General features: G+C 51.2%; 8 protein-coding genes across 8 annotated transcripts; 4 read left to right on the top strand and 4 right to left on the bottom strand.

Annotated features, from left to right (window-relative positions):
- Positions 1 to 575: 575 nt before the first annotated feature.
- Positions 576 to 1,853, top strand: POX_b03338 (putative tartrate dehydrogenase/decarboxylase TtuC; the record flags this gene model as incomplete). Its single annotated transcript, XM_050112235.1, has 3 exons — positions 576 to 837; positions 909 to 1,399; positions 1,506 to 1,853. 3 exons carry the CDS (start codon positions 576 to 578, stop codon positions 1,851 to 1,853), a joined length of 1,101 nt encoding a protein of 366 aa, XP_049972581.1.
- A 1,798-nt stretch (positions 1,854 to 3,651) lies between these two features.
- POX_b03337 (Glyceraldehyde-3-phosphate dehydrogenase 1) lies at positions 3,652 to 5,206 on the top strand (the record flags this gene model as incomplete). The annotated part of the gene is made up of 5 exons (XM_050112234.1): positions 3,652 to 3,742; positions 3,866 to 4,435; positions 4,553 to 4,667; positions 4,832 to 5,039; positions 5,111 to 5,206. 5 exons carry the CDS (start codon positions 3,652 to 3,654, stop codon positions 5,204 to 5,206), a joined length of 1,080 nt encoding a protein of 359 aa, XP_049972580.1.
- Positions 5,207 to 5,560: 354 nt separating this feature from the next.
- On the bottom strand, positions 5,561 to 7,279 carry POX_b03336 (putative WD repeat-containing protein; the record flags this gene model as incomplete). The annotated part of the gene is made up of 2 exons (XM_050112233.1): positions 5,561 to 6,935; positions 6,996 to 7,279. The coding sequence occupies 2 exons, from the start codon at positions 7,277 to 7,279 to the stop codon at positions 5,561 to 5,563; spliced, it is 1,659 nt and encodes a 552-aa protein (XP_049972579.1).
- Positions 7,280 to 7,550: 271 nt separating this feature from the next.
- POX_b03335 (uncharacterized protein) lies at positions 7,551 to 7,949 on the top strand (the record flags this gene model as incomplete). Its single annotated transcript, XM_050112232.1, has 2 exons — positions 7,551 to 7,584; positions 7,693 to 7,949. The coding sequence occupies 2 exons, from the start codon at positions 7,551 to 7,553 to the stop codon at positions 7,947 to 7,949; spliced, it is 291 nt and encodes a 96-aa protein (XP_049972578.1).
- Positions 7,950 to 8,439: 490 nt separating this feature from the next.
- On the bottom strand, positions 8,440 to 9,554 carry POX_b03334 (uncharacterized protein; the record flags this gene model as incomplete). Its single annotated transcript, XM_050112231.1, has 3 exons — positions 8,440 to 9,242; positions 9,320 to 9,409; positions 9,467 to 9,554. The coding sequence occupies 3 exons, from the start codon at positions 9,552 to 9,554 to the stop codon at positions 8,440 to 8,442; spliced, it is 981 nt and encodes a 326-aa protein (XP_049972577.1).
- A 1,143-nt stretch (positions 9,555 to 10,697) lies between these two features.
- POX_b03332 (uncharacterized protein) lies at positions 10,698 to 14,747 on the bottom strand (the record flags this gene model as incomplete). Its single annotated transcript, XM_050112230.1, has 5 exons — positions 10,698 to 10,753; positions 10,818 to 11,479; positions 11,569 to 12,033; positions 13,372 to 14,072; positions 14,169 to 14,747. 5 exons carry the CDS (start codon positions 14,745 to 14,747, stop codon positions 10,698 to 10,700), a joined length of 2,463 nt encoding a protein of 820 aa, XP_049972576.1.
- Positions 14,748 to 15,173: 426 nt separating this feature from the next.
- Positions 15,174 to 16,483, bottom strand: POX_b03331 (Actin-related protein 2/3 complex subunit 2; the record flags this gene model as incomplete). Its single annotated transcript, XM_050112229.1, has 6 exons — positions 15,174 to 15,253; positions 15,302 to 15,350; positions 15,417 to 15,517; positions 15,582 to 15,723; positions 15,796 to 16,324; positions 16,422 to 16,483. The coding sequence occupies 6 exons, from the start codon at positions 16,481 to 16,483 to the stop codon at positions 15,174 to 15,176; spliced, it is 963 nt and encodes a 320-aa protein (XP_049972575.1).
- A 190-nt stretch (positions 16,484 to 16,673) lies between these two features.
- On the top strand, positions 16,674 to 18,573 carry POX_b03330 (putative WD repeat-containing protein; the record flags this gene model as incomplete). Its single annotated transcript, XM_050112228.1, has 3 exons — positions 16,674 to 16,690; positions 16,750 to 17,004; positions 17,070 to 18,573. The coding sequence occupies 3 exons, from the start codon at positions 16,674 to 16,676 to the stop codon at positions 18,571 to 18,573; spliced, it is 1,776 nt and encodes a 591-aa protein (XP_049972574.1).
- Between the last annotated feature and the right edge of the window lie 35 nt (positions 18,574 to 18,608).

Below are 18,608 nucleotides of genomic sequence, written 5' to 3'. Positions count from 1 at the left end.
TCCAATTACCACACAAGAGTTCTACAGCGTATTTCTGGCCAAAGCAGCGCGAATACTATTTGCAGAATCTGCGGGAGGGTTGCTTGGTAGAACTTGTTCATGAGTAACGGTACCTTCCACCCATATTGACCGAAGGACCTAGTGATGCCACGATGCGAGCCTCTGTGACATAAGCGGAAACGTAAGCCGCTTGAGTTCGATTTTCCCTGCCATTATCATCCTACAGAGAGAAAACGCCAAAAGCGCCTCGCAGGCTACCCGAGGGGACGCTCAAGACAAATCCTCTATACTTCCCCGCGCGGACATGTCTTTGTCCGAGTGGATCTTCCTGCGGAGGACCTCCGCTCACCAAGCCGGACATGAAAACCTCCGCAAAAGGTTGGACACCAGATTCTGATTGGGTTTGAGGTGCTCTGATCAAGAAAAGGATCTTCAGATCAGCTTGATTCACCGAGCGCATCAAGATCTTATATAAAGCCCATCCGCATGCATTCGACGCCCTCATCTCTTCCGCACTGACAGAGTAACTTCACATCCACCAAGTGGGGACCCTTTCCACCAAACAGTCCCCCGCAATGTCTCCCTCAGTTGCCTCTGGAAATCGGACATATAGCATTGCCTCAATCCCCGCTGATGGCATTGGTCCTGAAGTAATCAGTGCTGGCATCACAGTATTGAGCGCCTTGACTGAGACGCTCAAGACATTCAACCTTGACTTCACGAACTATGACTGGAGTTCCGAAACTTATAAGAAGACGGGGAAATACATCCCCGACGGTGGTCTTGAGGATCTGAAGAAGCATGACGCCATTTTCTTTGGTGCTGTTGGTGCTCCAGGTACGGATGGTCAAAATTAGATCCCAAATCTCCGGCCGTATAAGAGACTGCCATGCTGACTTGCAGTCCAGACGTACCCGACCACATCTCTCTCTGGGGTCTCCGTCTTGCAATCTGCCAGACTTTCCAACAATATGCCAATGTCCGTCCTACCCGGGTCTTTCGCGGAACCGAGTCCCCGCTACGCAACTGCAAACATGGGGATCTGGACTGGGTCATCGTTCGCGAGAACAGTGAGGGCGAATATGCTGGCCAGGGCGGCCGCTCTCATATCGGGAAGCCATGGGAGGTAGCCACCGAGGTCGCCATCTTTTCTCGGCATGGAGTGGAGCGCATCATGCGATTCGCCTTCGAGACGGCGCAGAAGCGTCCGCGCAAGCTCTTGACTGTTGTGACTAAGAGTAATGCCCAGCGGAATGGTCTTGTTCTCTGGGATGAGGTCGCCCAGGTGGTGGCAAAGGAGTTCCCTGATGTCACCATGGACAAGATGTTGGTTGACGCTATGACTACCCGTATGGTCTTGAAGCCCGAAAGTTTGGACACTATAGTGGCTACGAATTTGGTACATCTCCCCCCCCTCTCCCCCTCAGACGCCTCCTCTGTGTGTTAGGAGATCCAATTGCCACCGTGCCGAACACTACATACTAACTACTTCTTCTCAACCGCAGCACGCTGACATTTTGTCCGACCTGGCCGCGTCTCTGGCTGGATCCATCGGCATTGCACCAACGTCCAATCTAGACCCGACTCGCGAGTATCCGAGCATGTTTGAACCGATCCATGGATCTGCCTTCGATATCACGGGAATGGGTATCTCGAACCCGGTCGCGACCTTTTGGACCGCAGCTGAAATGCTTGCGTGGCTGGGTGAAGCGGATGCATCGAAAAAGTTGCTGGACTGTGTCGAGGCCGTGTGTGAGCGCGGTATTCTCACCCGCGATCTGGGGGGACAGGCAACCACCGTGCAGGTGACTGAAGCTGTCGTGGCCGAGATTGAGAAGCTTGCGACCCAGTAAGGGATGCAGATGTGGTGGAGGCCTGGTGATTGATGAGTCCCGCACTGCATCTGGCATCGGAGTCTGACTTTGTCAATTGAATTTGTATATTTGCGCAAGCTAAGTAGCTGTTTGAGCAAGAAACATCGCGAAAGTGAATCAGCCGCACGAATGGATATATATATATATATATATATATATCACATATAGATAGGTAGTGTGTCTCTAGCCGTGGTCTGAACCAGATGCTTGAGTCACAAGTTGAAGACTATGCTGTGGAGCCCAGTGGGAGGTATGGAATCACCTAGACGGTCTTGAATGGATAGGCTGGCAATCCTTCAGTGACTCCACTTCAGATAATGATTCTGATGGAAGAAGAAGAAAAAGACAATACAAGTGCAAAGTTTTGAAACTGATCCTAGAAAAAAAGGTTGGACTGTTGAAAGTTTGAAGATTCCCAACGTGATGAGGTGCATTCCCATCCTCGTTTCCATTCGCCGTAATCGGGCTTTTGGGTGGCATTTCATGAAAGAGCAGAGACTAGCTTCGAGAGCGATAGTCACCAAAGGTCCAGCAGGCTTTACATGCACCACCGAAGCCATTAGAAGGTGAAGTACCGATAAACGGACGGGAATGGACTGTCTAGCCCCGTCTTCTACATCAGGTCCACACGTCGCAGTGACTCTGGTTGGGGCCGACTAATTGTCAATTCATATACGTTCTCTTTTTTAGCGAGTGTTGTGTAAAAGCTTGATCTACCTCATTGCTTTTGAATCTCTGGATGTTTGTGGGAGATTCAACCCTCTTGTGTTTTATCAAACGCGATTACCGAGTTCCTTTCGTTCTAGTGTTGACAGTGCCTGCGGATTCGGACATACCTGGCACCTATGCAGATCATCCGCTGGTCAGCATTGGATTTTCCATAGATGGTAGAAATGGAAAGACACACTCATTTCGTCAGCAACCCGTGAAGCACCGCCAGTTCACGATCCAGATTGGTAACAATAATAGATGGATACTTGTGAGAGACCCACCGGGTGGAAGTGTAGGATTCCTCCGTATATCGGTACTTTGATTCCCCCCATGGCGTCCCCTTGAACTCCAGCCTGGCCCCCCAACGTCCAGTTGAGTTTCCGCCTGCGTGCAGTCCCGGCACCTCCTCCAGGGAAGCTAAACCTGGCTTGCACATTTAGAGCGTCTTCTTCGCACGGAATCGGCGGTTATCCAGCGGGACTTTCCCTTGGATCGGTTCGTGGACGCGGGATTTCCGATACCGCAGACGATGTTTGATTGGACAAGGTTTGTATGAGGGCGTCCAGAGGTCCCGATCAATGAGCCGTTAAGAGGAGGACCACTTCGGCTGAGCAGATGGGGTGTCCGGGTGGAAATTGCTGCATATTCGGACCGAAACAGACCATTTGGTCTGGATAGGAGTATGTCATTCGAGGAGAATTGGTGCACTGTTGGAGTCCTTGCGGAATTTATCGGGATGGCGTAGTCGAAGATAATACTATTCATGCACCAGCGAATTGAGACATGACGATTTACTGGAACGAGTGAATTGACCTGGTGATTATAGCAGGTTTCTCCATTTGGGTACCTGGTTCAAGGAGCGGAGTGGATTGCGCTCTATTAAGTTATAAGTCACCCCCTGTTCCTCTTGTAACCATTGGAAAAAAGTCCTGAATCAATCCCCACGAGGCTCTCGAAGAAGCAGTACTTTAGGTGATATACGATCATTCTACTCTGTTGCTACATTCGCTTTCAGGCAGCCCCGATCAACATTCTCCAAGTCCAACAAGTGCATCCCTTCTCGATCATGGCTCCTTCGATCAGCGATACGCCCATCAACACTTCAAATGTCTCCAATTCAACCTGCCGAGTAGGCATCAATGGCTTTGGTCGTATAGGTGAGCACAATCACAAAAACGGAGGTTCATTCAGCTTTCGACCTCCTCCTCCTCCTCCTCCTTCTTCTTCTTCTCCTCCCTAGTATGCCAACCCTACTCATACCAAGCAATGCAACCTCTCAGGACGCAACGTCCTTCGCGCCGCACTCGTCCGCTCGGATATCCAAGTCGTAGCGATTAATCACACCTGCCTCACTGTCGACGACCTCATCTATCTAATCCGATACGACTCCTCCATGGGCGACCTGGACGAACAAACCCAGATTCAAATCCAATCTCACAATCTCATCACCATCAATGGGAACCCAATTGCCCTCACATCAGAACGAGACCTGAAAAAACTCCCCTGGACCACGCTGGGAGTCGACTATGTGCTTGAATGCACCGGCAAATTCACAAAACGAGATCTTGCCATGGATCATATCACCTACGGCGGTGCGAAACGGGTGCTCATTTCCGCGCCGAGCTCGGATTCACCCACATTCGTGTTTGGAGTTAACTCGGACACTTATACCTCCAGCGAGGAATGCCGTGTCGTGTCTAATGCAAGCTGTACGACGAATTGCGTGACGCCTGTCTTGAAGGTTCTGCATGAGTCGTTTGGTATCACGCAGGGGTTTCTCACGACGATTCATGCGGCGACGCGATCTCAGCAGGTGCTGGATGGGTATAGTAAGAAGAATCGACGTCTAGGTAGGTACAAACCTGAACAGAAGCTTGTGTTCAGGCAATGGGTAGCAGGACGGAGTTTGCGTAAAAAGAAAAGAGAAAGAGAAAGACGGAAAACTCACAAATCATGCTCTACTCTAGGACGTGGCGTTTTCAACAACATCATCCCTACTACCACCGGTGCAGCAAAGGCAGTTGCTGCAGTCCTCCCCGAATTGAAGGGGAAAGTGACTGGTGTCTCTATTCGCGTCCCAACGTAAGTGGAATCAACAAAAAAAAAGATAGATGCCCTACTGGAAGACGGGAGAGAGAGAGAAAGAGAGAGAGAGAGAGAGAGAGAGGGAGAGAGAGAGAGAGAGAGAACAAAAAGAGCTAAAAGTCTTTGGTATCAATCGGACATCTAACCAGCTATCCCTCTAGGCCCAACGTCTCCATGATCGACCTCACCATTAGCACCGAAAAGCCTACCTCTCTCCAAGAGATTCTATCCGCCTTTCGTCTGGCTGCCAAATCCCACATGGCCGGCGTCTTGCGCGTCACAGACGAAGAACTGGTCAGCGCAGACTACAACGGCAGTCCTTACAGCGCGGTCATCGACGCGCCTGCATGCATGGAATTGAATCCTCAGGTTAGCAACGACACTCGCCCTCGGCTGGTCGAAAGGTTGAGATCTCTGTCGGCTGACTTTCTTATATATAGTTTTTCAAAATCATGGCCTGGTATGATAATGAATGGGGCTATTCTAATCGCTTGCTGGATTTAACTACCCTGGTTCATGCTAAGGAGGCGGCGTGATACAAGGGAAGGAGGGATGATTTCTAGTGGCTGGCGTTCGATTGCTCCTACATCATTCATGTCATGTCTGTTAGCTCTGTAGGCTTCCCAATCCAAGCGAGCGAGAAATATGAAAAGTTTCCAGTTGAAAAAAATGTAAGGCTGCTTGTCGGGTCAAAAAAAGGCTGTAAAAGCCTGAATTCTCTCCGTCCAATCCTCAATCTGCAATAGATTTCATATGCATGTGTATCAGACAAGTACTATCACTCGCCAGTGTCTATATTGTCTTCTTTTTTTTGTGTCGTACATCAACACTGAAACTACACGGGGTATCTGGTATTTTTCATCAGGCACATCTTCCCCTGTTCCCCCAATTTACTCCTCGTCCATGGACTCCCAACCATCAGGGCCACCAGCCGCGGCCCCCTCAGCACCCTCGTCCGCGCCCTCCTCGTCATCAGACTCATCATCGTCCGCGCCCACACCGGTGATGCGTTCAGGTACATCGCCAGCCAGATCGGGCATGCGGGAAACGAACGTTCGGCGCACAGCTCCATTTGTAGAGGCATCCCAGATTTGAACAGTGCCCTTGCTACCAGCCACAGCAAGGCGGAAGCTCACCTCGGGATCGGGAGCGAAGCCAGTAGAGAAGACCTTGCCAACGTCAAGCTTTCGGGTGACCACCAGGTTAGGCCTGTCGTTCTCCACGTTCCACAGTTTGACTTCCTTGTCTGTAGAACCAGTGACCAGGAATCCAGGAATCGTGCGGTTGATGTCGAAGGACGAAACGGAAGAGTCGTGGGCTTGAAGCGACCAGACAGGCTTAGACTCGGCCGGAGAGGCAGGAACATTGCGAACATCATAGCGGTAGACCATACCGCCATCGGTGGTGACATAGAAGAAGTTCGGGTCATGGGGATCCCAGCGCACATTCTCCACGTCGGTATCGACGCCCCAGCGAGCCTTGGCATCGGGGGCTCGCATGTCGGCAGCCACCACGGTACGGTCGTAGGAGCCACTGAGAAGGATTGTCGACTCCCGAGGGTGCCAGTCGAGTGAGCAGACCTTATCAGTGTGGTGTGAGTATGACTTGGCGCAGCTCGTAGTGTTCAAGTCCCACAGCTTGACGGTGCGGTCCGCAGAAGCGGACGCCAACAAGTTTCGATGCTGACGGTTGGCCGCGAGAGCCAGAATGGCGTCGATGTGGTACTCGTCATTCGCCTTGGACTTCTTCTTGGACTTCTTCTTGGCCGATCCGGCGCTGGCAACGTCCTGGCCGCCTTGTCCCAGAATGGCGTTGGGATACATGCTGTCGACCACATCCAGATCCCAGATTTCAATGTCGGGCTCCATGGTACCAACAGCCACAAAGTTTCCTGTCTCACGTCCCTCGCTGCCTTTTCCAACGGGAATGTCGAGCCACTCCACGCAGAGGGGAATGCCCGGAAGCATGATATCGTGGTGAACGTACAGGTTGTCGGCGTGATCTTCGTAAACGTAGACCTCGAGGTGGGCGACTTCGTCCTCGACCTTTCCAGCAAGAAGCAGGTTATCCGATGGCAAGATTTGAAGCTCCTCGCGTTCCTCATCCTCTTCGTCCTCGGGGATGACCAAGTAAGGATCCGCCTCGTTGGGCTGGTGATAAGCCAGCGACTGTACGTTGCCGAACCGAGTGACCTTTTCGCCCGACTCATCCACATCATCACTGTCGTAGTGATCCATATCGAATTCCTTCAGAACGTCATCATCGCTGTGAACTGTGCATTAGCTTCTCAGTCCAACCAACGTTTCTCACAGCGCAGGAACCTACTCTGTGGTTGATTTCGTCTCGTTTCCACCTTTCGATGTCTGCTTGGTATCATCCTCCTCCATCTTGTCTGTCTCCTTGGAGTCTTCGTCCATGGCGGCATCATCATCATCGTCATTCGTCTGGCCCGCCTTTGCCGCACTCAGGTCTTCCTGGGCATCCTCCAATTGCATACGAGCCAGCTTAGATATGCGGTTCATCTCGTCCTCGTCGATTTCATATTTTGTGGGAAATTGGGCTGCGACACCCCGTCGCACCCAGGCTGTGGTTGTAATCATCGACGACATTGTGAAACACCACGCTTTGTATGAAGTGATCGCGATGTACACTTTTTTTTTTTAATCGGAGTATATTTTTTTTATCGGTGAGTGGGGAGGGGGCATTCTGTCCGGCAGAAATGAATTATCTTTCTTACCGCCCCCGGAGGTCGGGATTTGAGTGGGTCGATCAGGCGCATCCATCGGAGGCCGAAATACTTTTGGAGGGATCGAGCTGACCGTGAGACAAGTCCAAATCTTCCACTACTCCTGGTCTCTGTTGAGCTGGATAACATTCAAGATGCATTCCCATCTGCATACACCACAGAACATCAGTAAGTGAGCTAAATTCACCAACAAATCCTTTCAAATGGCCCCGCAGGGTGCGCCGCAATGCCATATTTATCACCATGTCCTTTTTGCTGACTGGTGAATTGCATCAGACTGCGAGGAGATCATGACAGCCCTCGATGAATGTCACGCTCGTGGATTCATGTGGAAAGCCCTCGGAAATTGCAACGACATCAAAATCGAAGTCAACAAGTGCCTTTCAATGGAGAGATATGACCGGGCAAAAAGCAACCGCGACAATGCACGCGACAAGCGCCGACGCATCGAGGATATTTGGGCCAAAGAGCGCACTTTGAGCCAGCCAGCACAAAGCGCCAACGAGGGCAGCTCAGATGCTGCTAAGGAATGATCTCGGCAGGGGTATTTAAGACCAAGATTCGATCTGGTTCGGGAGTTTTGGCGCGCTGCATCTTCTTAGGCTACCAAGGTAGCCTGTCTTCATCATCTCTTCTCTTACCGCTTGTGCGAGACTATTTGTCGAGGGCGAATATTCTGTAAGATATCATAGATTGTACATATACGCAGGGCAAACGCCCCGGGAATCCATTCGATTCAGCGGATGGGCACACTGCAAGTGCTTGATTTACTGAGACACTTTCATCAATCAGCGGCAATATCTACTTAAAATCCATCTGCATAGGACTAGCGACTACATGAAGAAGATCGGGAATGGTACAGTGGCTGAGTAGCCGCCTTGAATCCAAAGCCTGAATACATACATAAGATTGATTTTTTGACCATAAAAGTGGATCCTGACCGAACGCCATGCCGTGAGTGATATCGATTGTGAAGTTGCGTTATGAGAAGAATCAGCGCACTGGTAGACTAAAGCCTGTTGCTCAAGCTTCCACATCCATGGCCTGGTCAGCCTCCACTGGTGCCGGGTCAGCCTCATCTCCCTCACGAGGCCCACTCTTGTGGTGACGCCGTCTCCTCTTGGTCTTGGGAGCATCGCCTTCTTCACCACCCGCCTGTTCGGCGGGCTTGTTATCTCTCGGAGCCTCCGAAGCTGGCCTCTTGTTGGCCTGCTTTGATCCAGTAGGCTCGGCAATTCGCTTTTTAGGCTTCTTCACACTGAGGGGATTGGGCCCCTTTGCCTTTTTCAACCCAGGGATCTTCTTCTTGGGCGCACCCTCTTGGCCCTCTTCTGGTTTTGTCTCGGGCTGAGGTAATCCCACGCGGAACTTGTCCCTCTCGACGCCCTCGCGCACATTCTCTGATGGTGTGCTCATGGGTTCCAAAACCATCACGGAACGCTTCACATAGATGATCGGTACACCGGGGATAGAGCGCGCACGAATACGCAGATTACGGGCACGGCGCAGCGCTTGCTCCTCTTGTCGCTCTTCATCGCGCTTGCGCTTGCGTTGCTGGTTGTCATTGTTGTTGTCTGACTTCTTCACTGCGGGATCTGCCGTGGCAAGAATGTAGTGCTCCTTGTTCTTTTTGGCCTCTGCGTTGGGTGAAAGGAGGGAGAGAAGGCAATCGATTTCGTCAATGGGCTCTGATTCGGGGTTGTGAGAGCAGTGGCGGAGGGGAAGTACCGTTGGCGGAGGAAGGTGGATGGGACGAAAGTGCTTGCCCGTCTTTGGGTTGATGGGCTGCGCAGCGGTGATTGCTGCGAGAGAGCATTTGGTCAAGACTGTTGCGACTTGTTAGCTCCCAATTTCCACCCGAGGGAAAGGAGGCTAATCCTGGTGTTGATGGTCAGATACTAACGTGGCTTTATTTGGCCTTGAACTGTCCTCTCCAAAGCCGGCATTAGGTCCATCTTGAAATTATGCACTTGTTGCAGAAAATTCGAGTCCACTGTATTTCTGAGTTAGTGAAAGAGTCGATTGCGATCATTTCAAAAAAGGATCTTACCCAGCACTTGGTATGGCTCACGGAACCCAAATGTGAGCTCATATTGGTGCATAAGCTTGCGGTACTTCTTCGAACGTTTCGCCCTCATTGTGTGTTGAAAAAGGGCTCTTGAGGTTAAGCTCAAATGTAAACTTCTTGCACGTCTTGAAACGGACTGTGCTGCGGCTCCGACGAAACTTTTTTCGTTTTGCCGGGCGGCATACGAGGCGGTGAGACGCTGAGCCACGAGCACTGCGGCATGCGGAAGTTGGGTGCAGCCGAAGTATACCAAGATGTCTACATATTGGATTCGACAGAGTACAATTCTGGACTCCTGCATGGTTTTTGTGTTGGTAAAAATACCATTATTCGGGCCTTGACAATATATGAATGTATTTAGGTCATTCATTTCTGGCTTTCAGAACGCACTATGACTTGCTGGTGGGGAGCCCCTCGCACGTAATGAGCTTTGGCGTAGCTACGCAACTACGATCTGGATCTCCCTTATGACAGTCCTGCTTTTCTCGCAGGCAAGACCACCTATTCTGTCTACGTGTTGGTAGACCAGCAGTGTGGTTGTTAGAGTCCCTGCGATCTCGGTCGAAACACCGGTGCAGTACAATGTGCGCGCCAACTTTCCTAGCGCCTCTGACATGGAGACAGCACTTAGGACATTTGCGAGCTCTGCGAGCTTAGTATCGAGAGCCTTTATTACTACGTCTCACGACCCACAATGTGACCAAACAATCGCAGGTCGCACGCTGAGGGAGTATATCGAAAGTTACCCCAACGAAATGTCGCCCAGTAAATAACGTAAAAAAACTTTTTTTACCAGGCGCCCTGGTGGTCCACGCCCGGAAACAGGATCATTCATCATAAAAACGCTTGATTTCACTTCTCTGCTATAAGTACGCACAGATCATGAGCTAGTTTTTGTGCCTGACAGCAAGTGCCCAGAAGTATACAGGCCACGATCACAGATTCAAGCCTTGACGGGTCCCTCACAAGGCAGACATGAGGCCCTTAGAAGTAGCAAATTATGATAGAAAGAAACTCGACGGCGGACCGACCGCGCCCACAGTAAATGAAGTCGTGTTGGTGGATGCCGAATGCCGGATGACGGACGATGGGCGGACCGAGTGCTCGCCATGAATCAAAAGCGCTCAATGGCTACGTGTCGCACCCAAGTGGCTCTGGCAATCCGGGTCAGTATTAGTTTGATGGGCTATGCGCTATGCGGTGTATCGCCTGTTCATCCTTCCCGTTTATGGCAAGATGCAATCACGACGGATATATCGTCGATTTTGCCTGTATCTCGAGTCAGATTTCCTGCACAAATCACAAAAAAGTGACTGATAGGCATGAGTCTCACCTCCTTCAATTGCAAGACCCTCATCCACTGCCTTTTCCATAAAGGGACTTTCTGCAAATGGATCTCGAGCAACATTAAGAGCGGCGTTCAGTAGCTCCCTCGCGGTGTACACCATGCGGGCATCTGCGAGCTCAGAGGAGCGTGATACCCTCTGGTTTTGAGTATGACCTTTGTCCCATTTCTTGATGCTATCCAGGACAATCTTCTCTACTTCATGCTCCCAAAGATTGTCCATGACACCATCAGACACGACAAGAACGATGTCATTCTCCTGAAGCGTGACTTCCGAGAGAACAGCGTCCTTACGTGGAGTGTCAACACTGTTGGTGCCCAACTGCATTGGGCAATCAAACCAATGCCACTGCTCCGCTGTCCGGAAGATAACCTTATCTTCACTTGGTCGGATGACCAAGACCTTGCAGTCGCCCAAGTTTGTGACATATAGCAGCGGTGTTAAGGTGCCAGCGTCATTCTGGGTCCAGTGTAAAAGTGCTGTAGCCGACGTCGTCGTACCGAGCCATTTCGTTGGTGTTGCGGTGGCACGGATCGTTTCTTCATACGCAGTCTGAAGGTATCCGATGGGGTCCGGTCTAGTTGGATTCATGGACATCATGCGCTCCACTTCGAGAGACCAGAAATGTAGAAGAAGACGCGACCATAAACTGGAAAAACAGGTCAGTCTTCTTCCGTGCAGGCCAGTACCTTATCTTGAGAGTTTTCAAACTCCCCAATCGTGGAGGGATGAACTCACGCAGCATGCCCATGAGGCTTCGTCGCCCATGCGCCGACCCCGTCGTCTACACCAAGGAGGTTCTCCGTCACGAGAATCGCGTCATCACCGTTTGTCAACCCCCGAACAAGTTGGCCCCGGACGGATAATCTCCTATCCTGGCTGAGTGAATGCGTCGTCAAGGGATCGGAGAAAGACGATGAGGGCGGCGACAAGAACGGCGGGGGGAATGGACGCGGCGGTCGTTTGGCACAGAACGCATAGCCTGTTTCGAATCGAAAAGGTGGCGGGGTACGTTCGGGACTTGGCTGATCAAGACTGGGCGTGGTGATGCCGTAGGACGGCCACACGGCTGCGTGATATTGTCGTGCAGACGGTCGGTAGGCCAGAGTTGACGGTAGATAAGCAGGGTCGACAATCCGAAGAACGCTGCGACGAGACAGATTTCGCACCAAAGCTCCAGTCGTAGCACCCCCGATCCACCGTCTAGTCAGCCATGGAAAGGATGAGAGCAGTGAGGGTGGGACGCCGCCGACCGTGATGACCATCCCTAACTGGGCGCCTCTCCGCACACCCACTTACCAGAAGGCTGAGGGATGGTGGGCTGTACTGGGCGATCAAGTAGTCATGGCCTCCGCAAGGGAAGAGACAGGCCTGGAGATGATAATCGGCGATGAGGATCAAGGAGAAACTGATGATCTGCACATGAGAGAACTCGAGAGCCAGTGGCAGGGGAAGAGAAAAAAAAGCGCCGGCTGTCCACCGGAGCCGGTCGAGGTATCGCGAAGTCTCACTGGCTTGCAACGCCGACGCCTGTTCTCTGCTCTACACAGTAACGCAGGTCATAATTTAGGGCAAAGAGGCGGTCGCATGTGCTGAGTATTCCTCTCGTAGTTGCGTCAACATATTCCGATGACTTCAATAGGTATGAGAATTCATTTTGCCCTGAACCATGGTTCAACAAGAAAAAGCACTTCCTTTTGGGACATGACTATTGTGTACCCTACCAGCTGAGGCTGGTCACGGGATCTCACATACAGATTCACCTTTCTCTCCAATACAACACCATCGTCAGAAATCTCAAGCGGTACGCTAGGGGAATCATGGAAATATCGCTTTATCTGCTATGGTCAAAAACCCCTCCGATTACACTCATAATTTCTCCCGACGGAATATGCGTCTCAGCACTTTATTGTCAGAGTCAATCTTCAACTTTAAGCCCGGTCTGACAGATCCATCGAAATCTTCGTCGAAAACTTGATGCAGACCAAGGGGGCTCTGTCACATCTGATTTATCATATTGAATGGCCTCAGGTTCGCAGACAAGAGCAAGATATTGTAGAAGCTGCATTACAGTCCACATCAGGAGTTATTGCAAGACAAAGATATCTCACCTGTTAGGGTTCAAAGTAATCACACCACGAAGACGTCATACGAAGCAGTCGACATGTTACATGAACCCATACAAGACATATGGACGTGGCCATCACCCAACACAAGAGGAATCTTCTTCATAAGGGGTTACCCCATCGCTCTTTGTGAATCTCCAGTTCGAACACAGAGAATGCCTCACGCCACTCCAGGACGATAGTCTCGGCTGACACATCGCGCCGAAGCATAGCAAGTCCTTCCCAGCATGCACGTGCCGCAGTGTTCGCACGCGTAGTGAATGGAAATCGACTGGGTTTCTTGCAGAGGCGAGCAGTCATAAGACGCACATACCGTTCAGAGCATGGGCAAGGCCTCTCTACATGATCAGTACAGTCCCTTGCACACAAACAGGTAGATATGCATATGCATTTGTGGCATTTGGCGAGGCTCAACAGTCGGCTTTTGGGGTCCTCGCGACGCTCGTCTCCGATCGACTTGCCTTCAAGGTTGGCCAAGCTCGCGAGTCGGTAATCCAGCACAATTTCTCTCTTCCAGAGTGCAGGATTTACTAGCTTGAGATCGATGAATGGAAGCTCATAAGAAGGAACGTCGTCGGGTAGGATGACCTTTGGGCTCACGGTAAACCATTTCTCAGATATCGAGATCAGGTTTTCTTGTGGGACAGAATGGAAAAATGGGATCAGAGAACACCACTTGCAAACATATGCGGAACGTGGATCTGACAAGATGTTCTGCGCAAATTGTCGATATCCACAAACCACATCCGGTTTGAGAGACTGGTCATCCTCCTTCTCAGTCAATCGTCCAGTGAAGTGCTCCTGCCACTTGTGGATGGCTGCCCACTGAGGCCGCTTCCAGGTAGTGGGACTGTCAAGGGTGTCTTTGCATGCCAGGAAAATCCGGTACAGGTGGTCGGCATCAGGAAGCCACAACCCTTGGCAGCCATTGGGAGCCTGCCGCTCGGCCTTGAATAGAGCGCAAAGTTCGACGCTAGCCATCTCGATAACGACTCGGGAGTAGAGCGCGTAGTGCAGATTTTCCACAGTCGCAATCAAGACAGCAAGGTCGCCCGACCTGACCTCTTCTTCTGCACGCTTGATCCAATATAAAAGGCTTGGTTCGGTTTCATGAAGCTGGTCCAGAGAGAGTATATTAGCATATGGACGAGGAATGCAATCTTCTTGCCCACCGCTCAAAGCTCGGCTGGAGTAGATGGGATGTGGACAAACCTCAGCACCATAACTTAGTAAGATTATCTGCACAACCTTGGCCATGGCATACACCTTCACAAAGACTTGAAGGATTCCGTCGAATGAATATTCGAGCTCCGACTTACTCGAATCGAGGGCGGAGAATAGTTTGCCTGTGGAAGAGACAGGGAGGGTCCGTCTATCATTGCGCACCGCATATGGACGAACATTGTCTGAGTGGAATTTTGTCTGCCTGCTATCAGCTTCCGCTTGCAGAGTCTCCAGAGGGACTTGTCTGCCGTCAGGCAAGATGTGCAACGGGAAACGACGAGCGGAATGACTCTTGTGGGCACACTCAGCGGACTCGGCATCTCCAGTTATTTCGAGGGATGACAAAGGATCATCGTCTTTTGAGTAGACTGAAGACGAGTATTGGGTTTGAGTCTCGGTCCGCGCCCCCGAGTTGAACTCTGCCGCCACAGCTGGACTAGTAGCATCGGAGGAATGTGCAGACTGAAAGTCCTGGACAATGCTGGCGTCTGACTGGTTGCTGTGTCCTCGTCTCAGCCGAGCCTTCCATGAAGAAGCGCTCCAGAAGCGTCCGGTGCTTGAGCTCATTGAAGTGCAGCGAGTTCCCCGTTTGCTCGTATTCCAGGTAGCGTGTTGTTAGCGTAGTACGGAGCAAGATGGGAATGTTATGCATCAAAGGAAAAAGTCGTTAACACGGTGGATAGAAGGTCTAAATGGGGAAATGGGATGTGAAAGAAAAGAAAGGTGCTCGTGCGCGTGACTGTCTGAGAGAAAGTTCTCGGCATAAACAGAACTAGAGACCGATTGTGCTGCAATGCGCCCCTCTCACAGTGATCTAGCAATCCAACATCACTAAGAGATGAGACCTCACTGGGACGTGTTCTGACAACAATGTCACAAACATGGCTCAATGTGAGCTTTACCAAGACAAGAAGACGAAATGGAGAGTCAAAATGATTTGCTGTTTCATAAACGCTCGCCTCCAGGGTGATATCACAATAAGTAATGGGGATTCTAGCTTTGCACACGGAATGTTCGGCCACTAGCTGTCTTACGCTCGCGCTCTTCATTCTCAGGTCTGGCACGGTTGAGAACTAGACAGAGTCAGCGGTGAAGTCATGGTCATCTGTTGGGACACATACCTTGCAGGAAATCGGCTGTACGCTTCCTCATGCGCGTGTGAATATAGGCCTGCCATTGAGTGTTAATGTAGAGGTCTTGGGCGATATCCAAGATGACTTAGAAGATTTCACTCACCTTGGAGGCCTTGATGTGGTAGTGGAAGTAGTCACGGAATGTCTGAATGTGGGAAATATTCTCGTAGCGGCGCTGGGGGGTCAGGTGTCGAGGGAACAGCACTGTTGATTGGATCTTTATTAGGAGACCGGATGAATCATTTCAGCTCAAGTGAAAATGACTGACCGAAAGTGACATAGCTCATTTCCCCCTCACCCGCATCCTTCAGTCCAGGTACACCCTGTAACTCAAGAGGCGGATCACTGCGGAAAAGTACCTGGGGCGCATTTTGCAAAGTCACAACTCGGCGCCGAGCATCGACGAATTCCTAGTAGAAAGATAAATGAGTCACGCCTTCGTGAGACAGGTCGGATTGCAAAAGTATGGTGACAATACTGACCTGCAGGAAGACCTTGCCAAAGATTCGGTCCGTTTCCTCCCGGAAAACGGTGCTGAAGATAACAGTCACACGGTCGTAGCTTGCCTTGATGTAAATTGCTTCTTCTTCGCGATAATGAATAGCCATAACCTCCCCACCTTCTTTCACACCTTGAGGCGCTGATTCAGATGTATAACGGGAAGCCTCTTCCGCAAGCTTGGCAAATTCATCAAAGGCTCGCTCAAACGGAGCAGCCATGGCATTGCGCTTCAGGAGTGCCAATTTCATAATCAATTCATCTTTGGCTTCTTGTTCAGCTGGGAGATTTTCAAGATCGATCTGGACTGAGAAGTCGTAACCTGGTTCCGGAGCGACGATGTAGGGACCATATTCGCGTTCGAGTACTTCCTGGGCGCCATACTGGACGAGCTCCTTGAAACACTTGACGTTGATTGAAATGAGGATCTTTGTCTTAGATTCAGGGGTTGAGAGGTGGAAGGTCACGCCATCGAAATCGGAGACCACTTGGTCAATGGAGACGGGGGAAGCACTGCGGGCAATCGTAAGCTATGTGGGACGGGATACTCAGGGTACACAATGAGGGGGAAAAATGAGGGGGCTGGCGCGAGGGCAGGAGGAGAAGATACCCAGAAAAGCGCTCTGTAAGGAGGGACTGGATCAGCGCGTTTTGATAGTCCAGCAGGAGCATGATGGGCGACTCTGTGTAGCTCAATGCAGTTTAATGGTAACGTGTGGGCAGTCTAGTTCGGGGAAGGCAGCTGTACGATCGTCATGGGCGGTGGGGGAGCCGGGTAGGTCGCTGTCGCCGCCCGTAATAATTTTTGTGCTATCGATAGCAAATCAGAGTCTCCAAAAATTTTCCCATCAACTCTGCGACGATGGTCAAATCGTATTTGTAAGGACACATTAGGGAGACACGAAACAGAATTTTTACTGACATCATGCTTCTTGCAGGAAGTTTGAGCATTCAGAGACTTTTGGGCTCATTGCCTCGGCAACGTCCAATGCGATTTGGGCAAAAGATGAGCAAATTCCGGGCTCTGCTCGCCAGACCGGTGCTGGTCGAGCGATCGTCGGTGCGAGTGAGCAGGTTCTGTGCTGGGATGTGAAAAAGGGCGAACTATTGGGTCGCTGGAGAGACTCTGCTTGCAGAGCGCAGGTAACTGTGGTCACTCAAAGCAAGACCGATGAGGATCTTTTCGCCGTCGGGTAAGGTTGACCTTACAATCAGCTGGACCGCTCAGACGGCTAATCATTCAATATCTCGACTGTAGCTACGAGGACGGCAGCATTCGAATCTGGGATTCGCGAACAAGCACCATTATTATCTCGTTTAACGGTCATAAATCTGCTGTTACCCAGCTGGCCTTCGATAATGCCGGTGTGCGCTTGGCTAGTGGCTCAAAGGATACCGATATTATTCTATGGGATCTGATCGCCGAGGTTGGAATTTTCAGGCTTCGCGGACATACAGATCAGATCACTTCTCTGAACTTCCTCTTCCCGTCCCAAGAGCTTCTCAACGCTTCCGGACTCAGCGAACACGCCGGCTTCCTCCTCACCACTGGTAAAGATTCCCTTATCAAAGTCTGGGATCTTGCTTCGCAACACTGTATCGAGACTCATGTGGCGCAAACAAATGGTGAATGTTGGAGCCTTGGTCTGTCCCCTGATCAGGGCGGCTGTATTACAGCCGGCAACGATGGCGAATTGAAAGTCTGGTCAATTAACGAGGGCGTGATGCTCGAAATCTCAAGAGAGAAGGTAGCACAGGAAGGGCAGAGGATTCTGACCGATCGAGGAACTTTCTACCGGAATGGTAAGGATCGTACCACCGGTATCCGATTCCATCCTCGTGCGGACTACGTGGGTCTCCACGGTTCAGAGAGATCCGTGGAAGTCTGGCGCATCCGTTCACAGACCGAGGTACAAAAGGCTATTGCTCGCAAGACGAAGAGGAGAAAGGAGAAAGAAGCCAAGCGCGAAGGCAAGGAAGACGGTGCAGAGCCAGAGCAAGGAATCCCCGAAGATCCCACGTCCGCCCCGGTGACTGAGGTTTTTGTGCCGCACGTTATCGTGCGAACGACTGGCAAAGTCCGTTCCTTCGACTGGATGACGACAAAGACGAGCGGAGCCCTGGGCCTGCTTGCCGCGACAACAAACAATCAGTTGGAATCATACAGCGTGGTGACGGCGGCCAAGAAGAACAAGGATGAAGAGGATGGCGATTACACGAGGACTCTCGCGGTAGAGATTCCGGGTCACCGAGCAGATATTCGGTCAGTTGCATTGAGTTCTGAGGATCGCATGCTCGCGTCCGCATCCAATGGCAGCCTGAAGATTTGGAACATTCGCACAGGCACTTGTTTGCGGACTCTGGAGTGTGGATATGCCCTCTGTTCCGCTTTTCTTCCGGGTGATAAGATTGTCGTTGTGGGCAACAAAAATGGTGAACTAGAGGTGTTCGACATTGCGTCTTCCACTCTTCTCGACACGATCAAGGCCCACGATGGTCCGGTCTGGTCCCTCCATGTTCATCCCGACGGCAAGTCCATGGTCAGTGGTAGTGCAGACAAAACCGCCAAGTTTTGGGAGTTCAGGGTTGTGCAAGAGGAGATCCCCGGTACCAAGCGCACTACACCGCGTCTGAAACTGGCACACACGAGGACTCTGAAGGTGAACGATGACATTCTCAGCCTGCGCTTCTCTCCCGATGCGCGCCTGCTGGCCGTCTCCTTGCTGGACAACACAGTGAAGGTCTTTTTGTGGACTCTTTGAAGCTCTTCCTCAATCTCTACGGTCATAAACTTCCC

This window comes from Penicillium oxalicum, chromosome II (genome assembly GCF_001723175.1).
Source record: "Penicillium oxalicum strain HP7-1 chromosome II, whole genome shotgun sequence".
NCBI classification, from domain to species: Eukaryota; Fungi; Ascomycota; class Eurotiomycetes; order Eurotiales; family Aspergillaceae; genus Penicillium; species Penicillium oxalicum.
The sequence above is the reverse complement of the archived record's forward strand: the minus strand, read 5'-3'. Positions and strand labels throughout refer to the sequence as shown.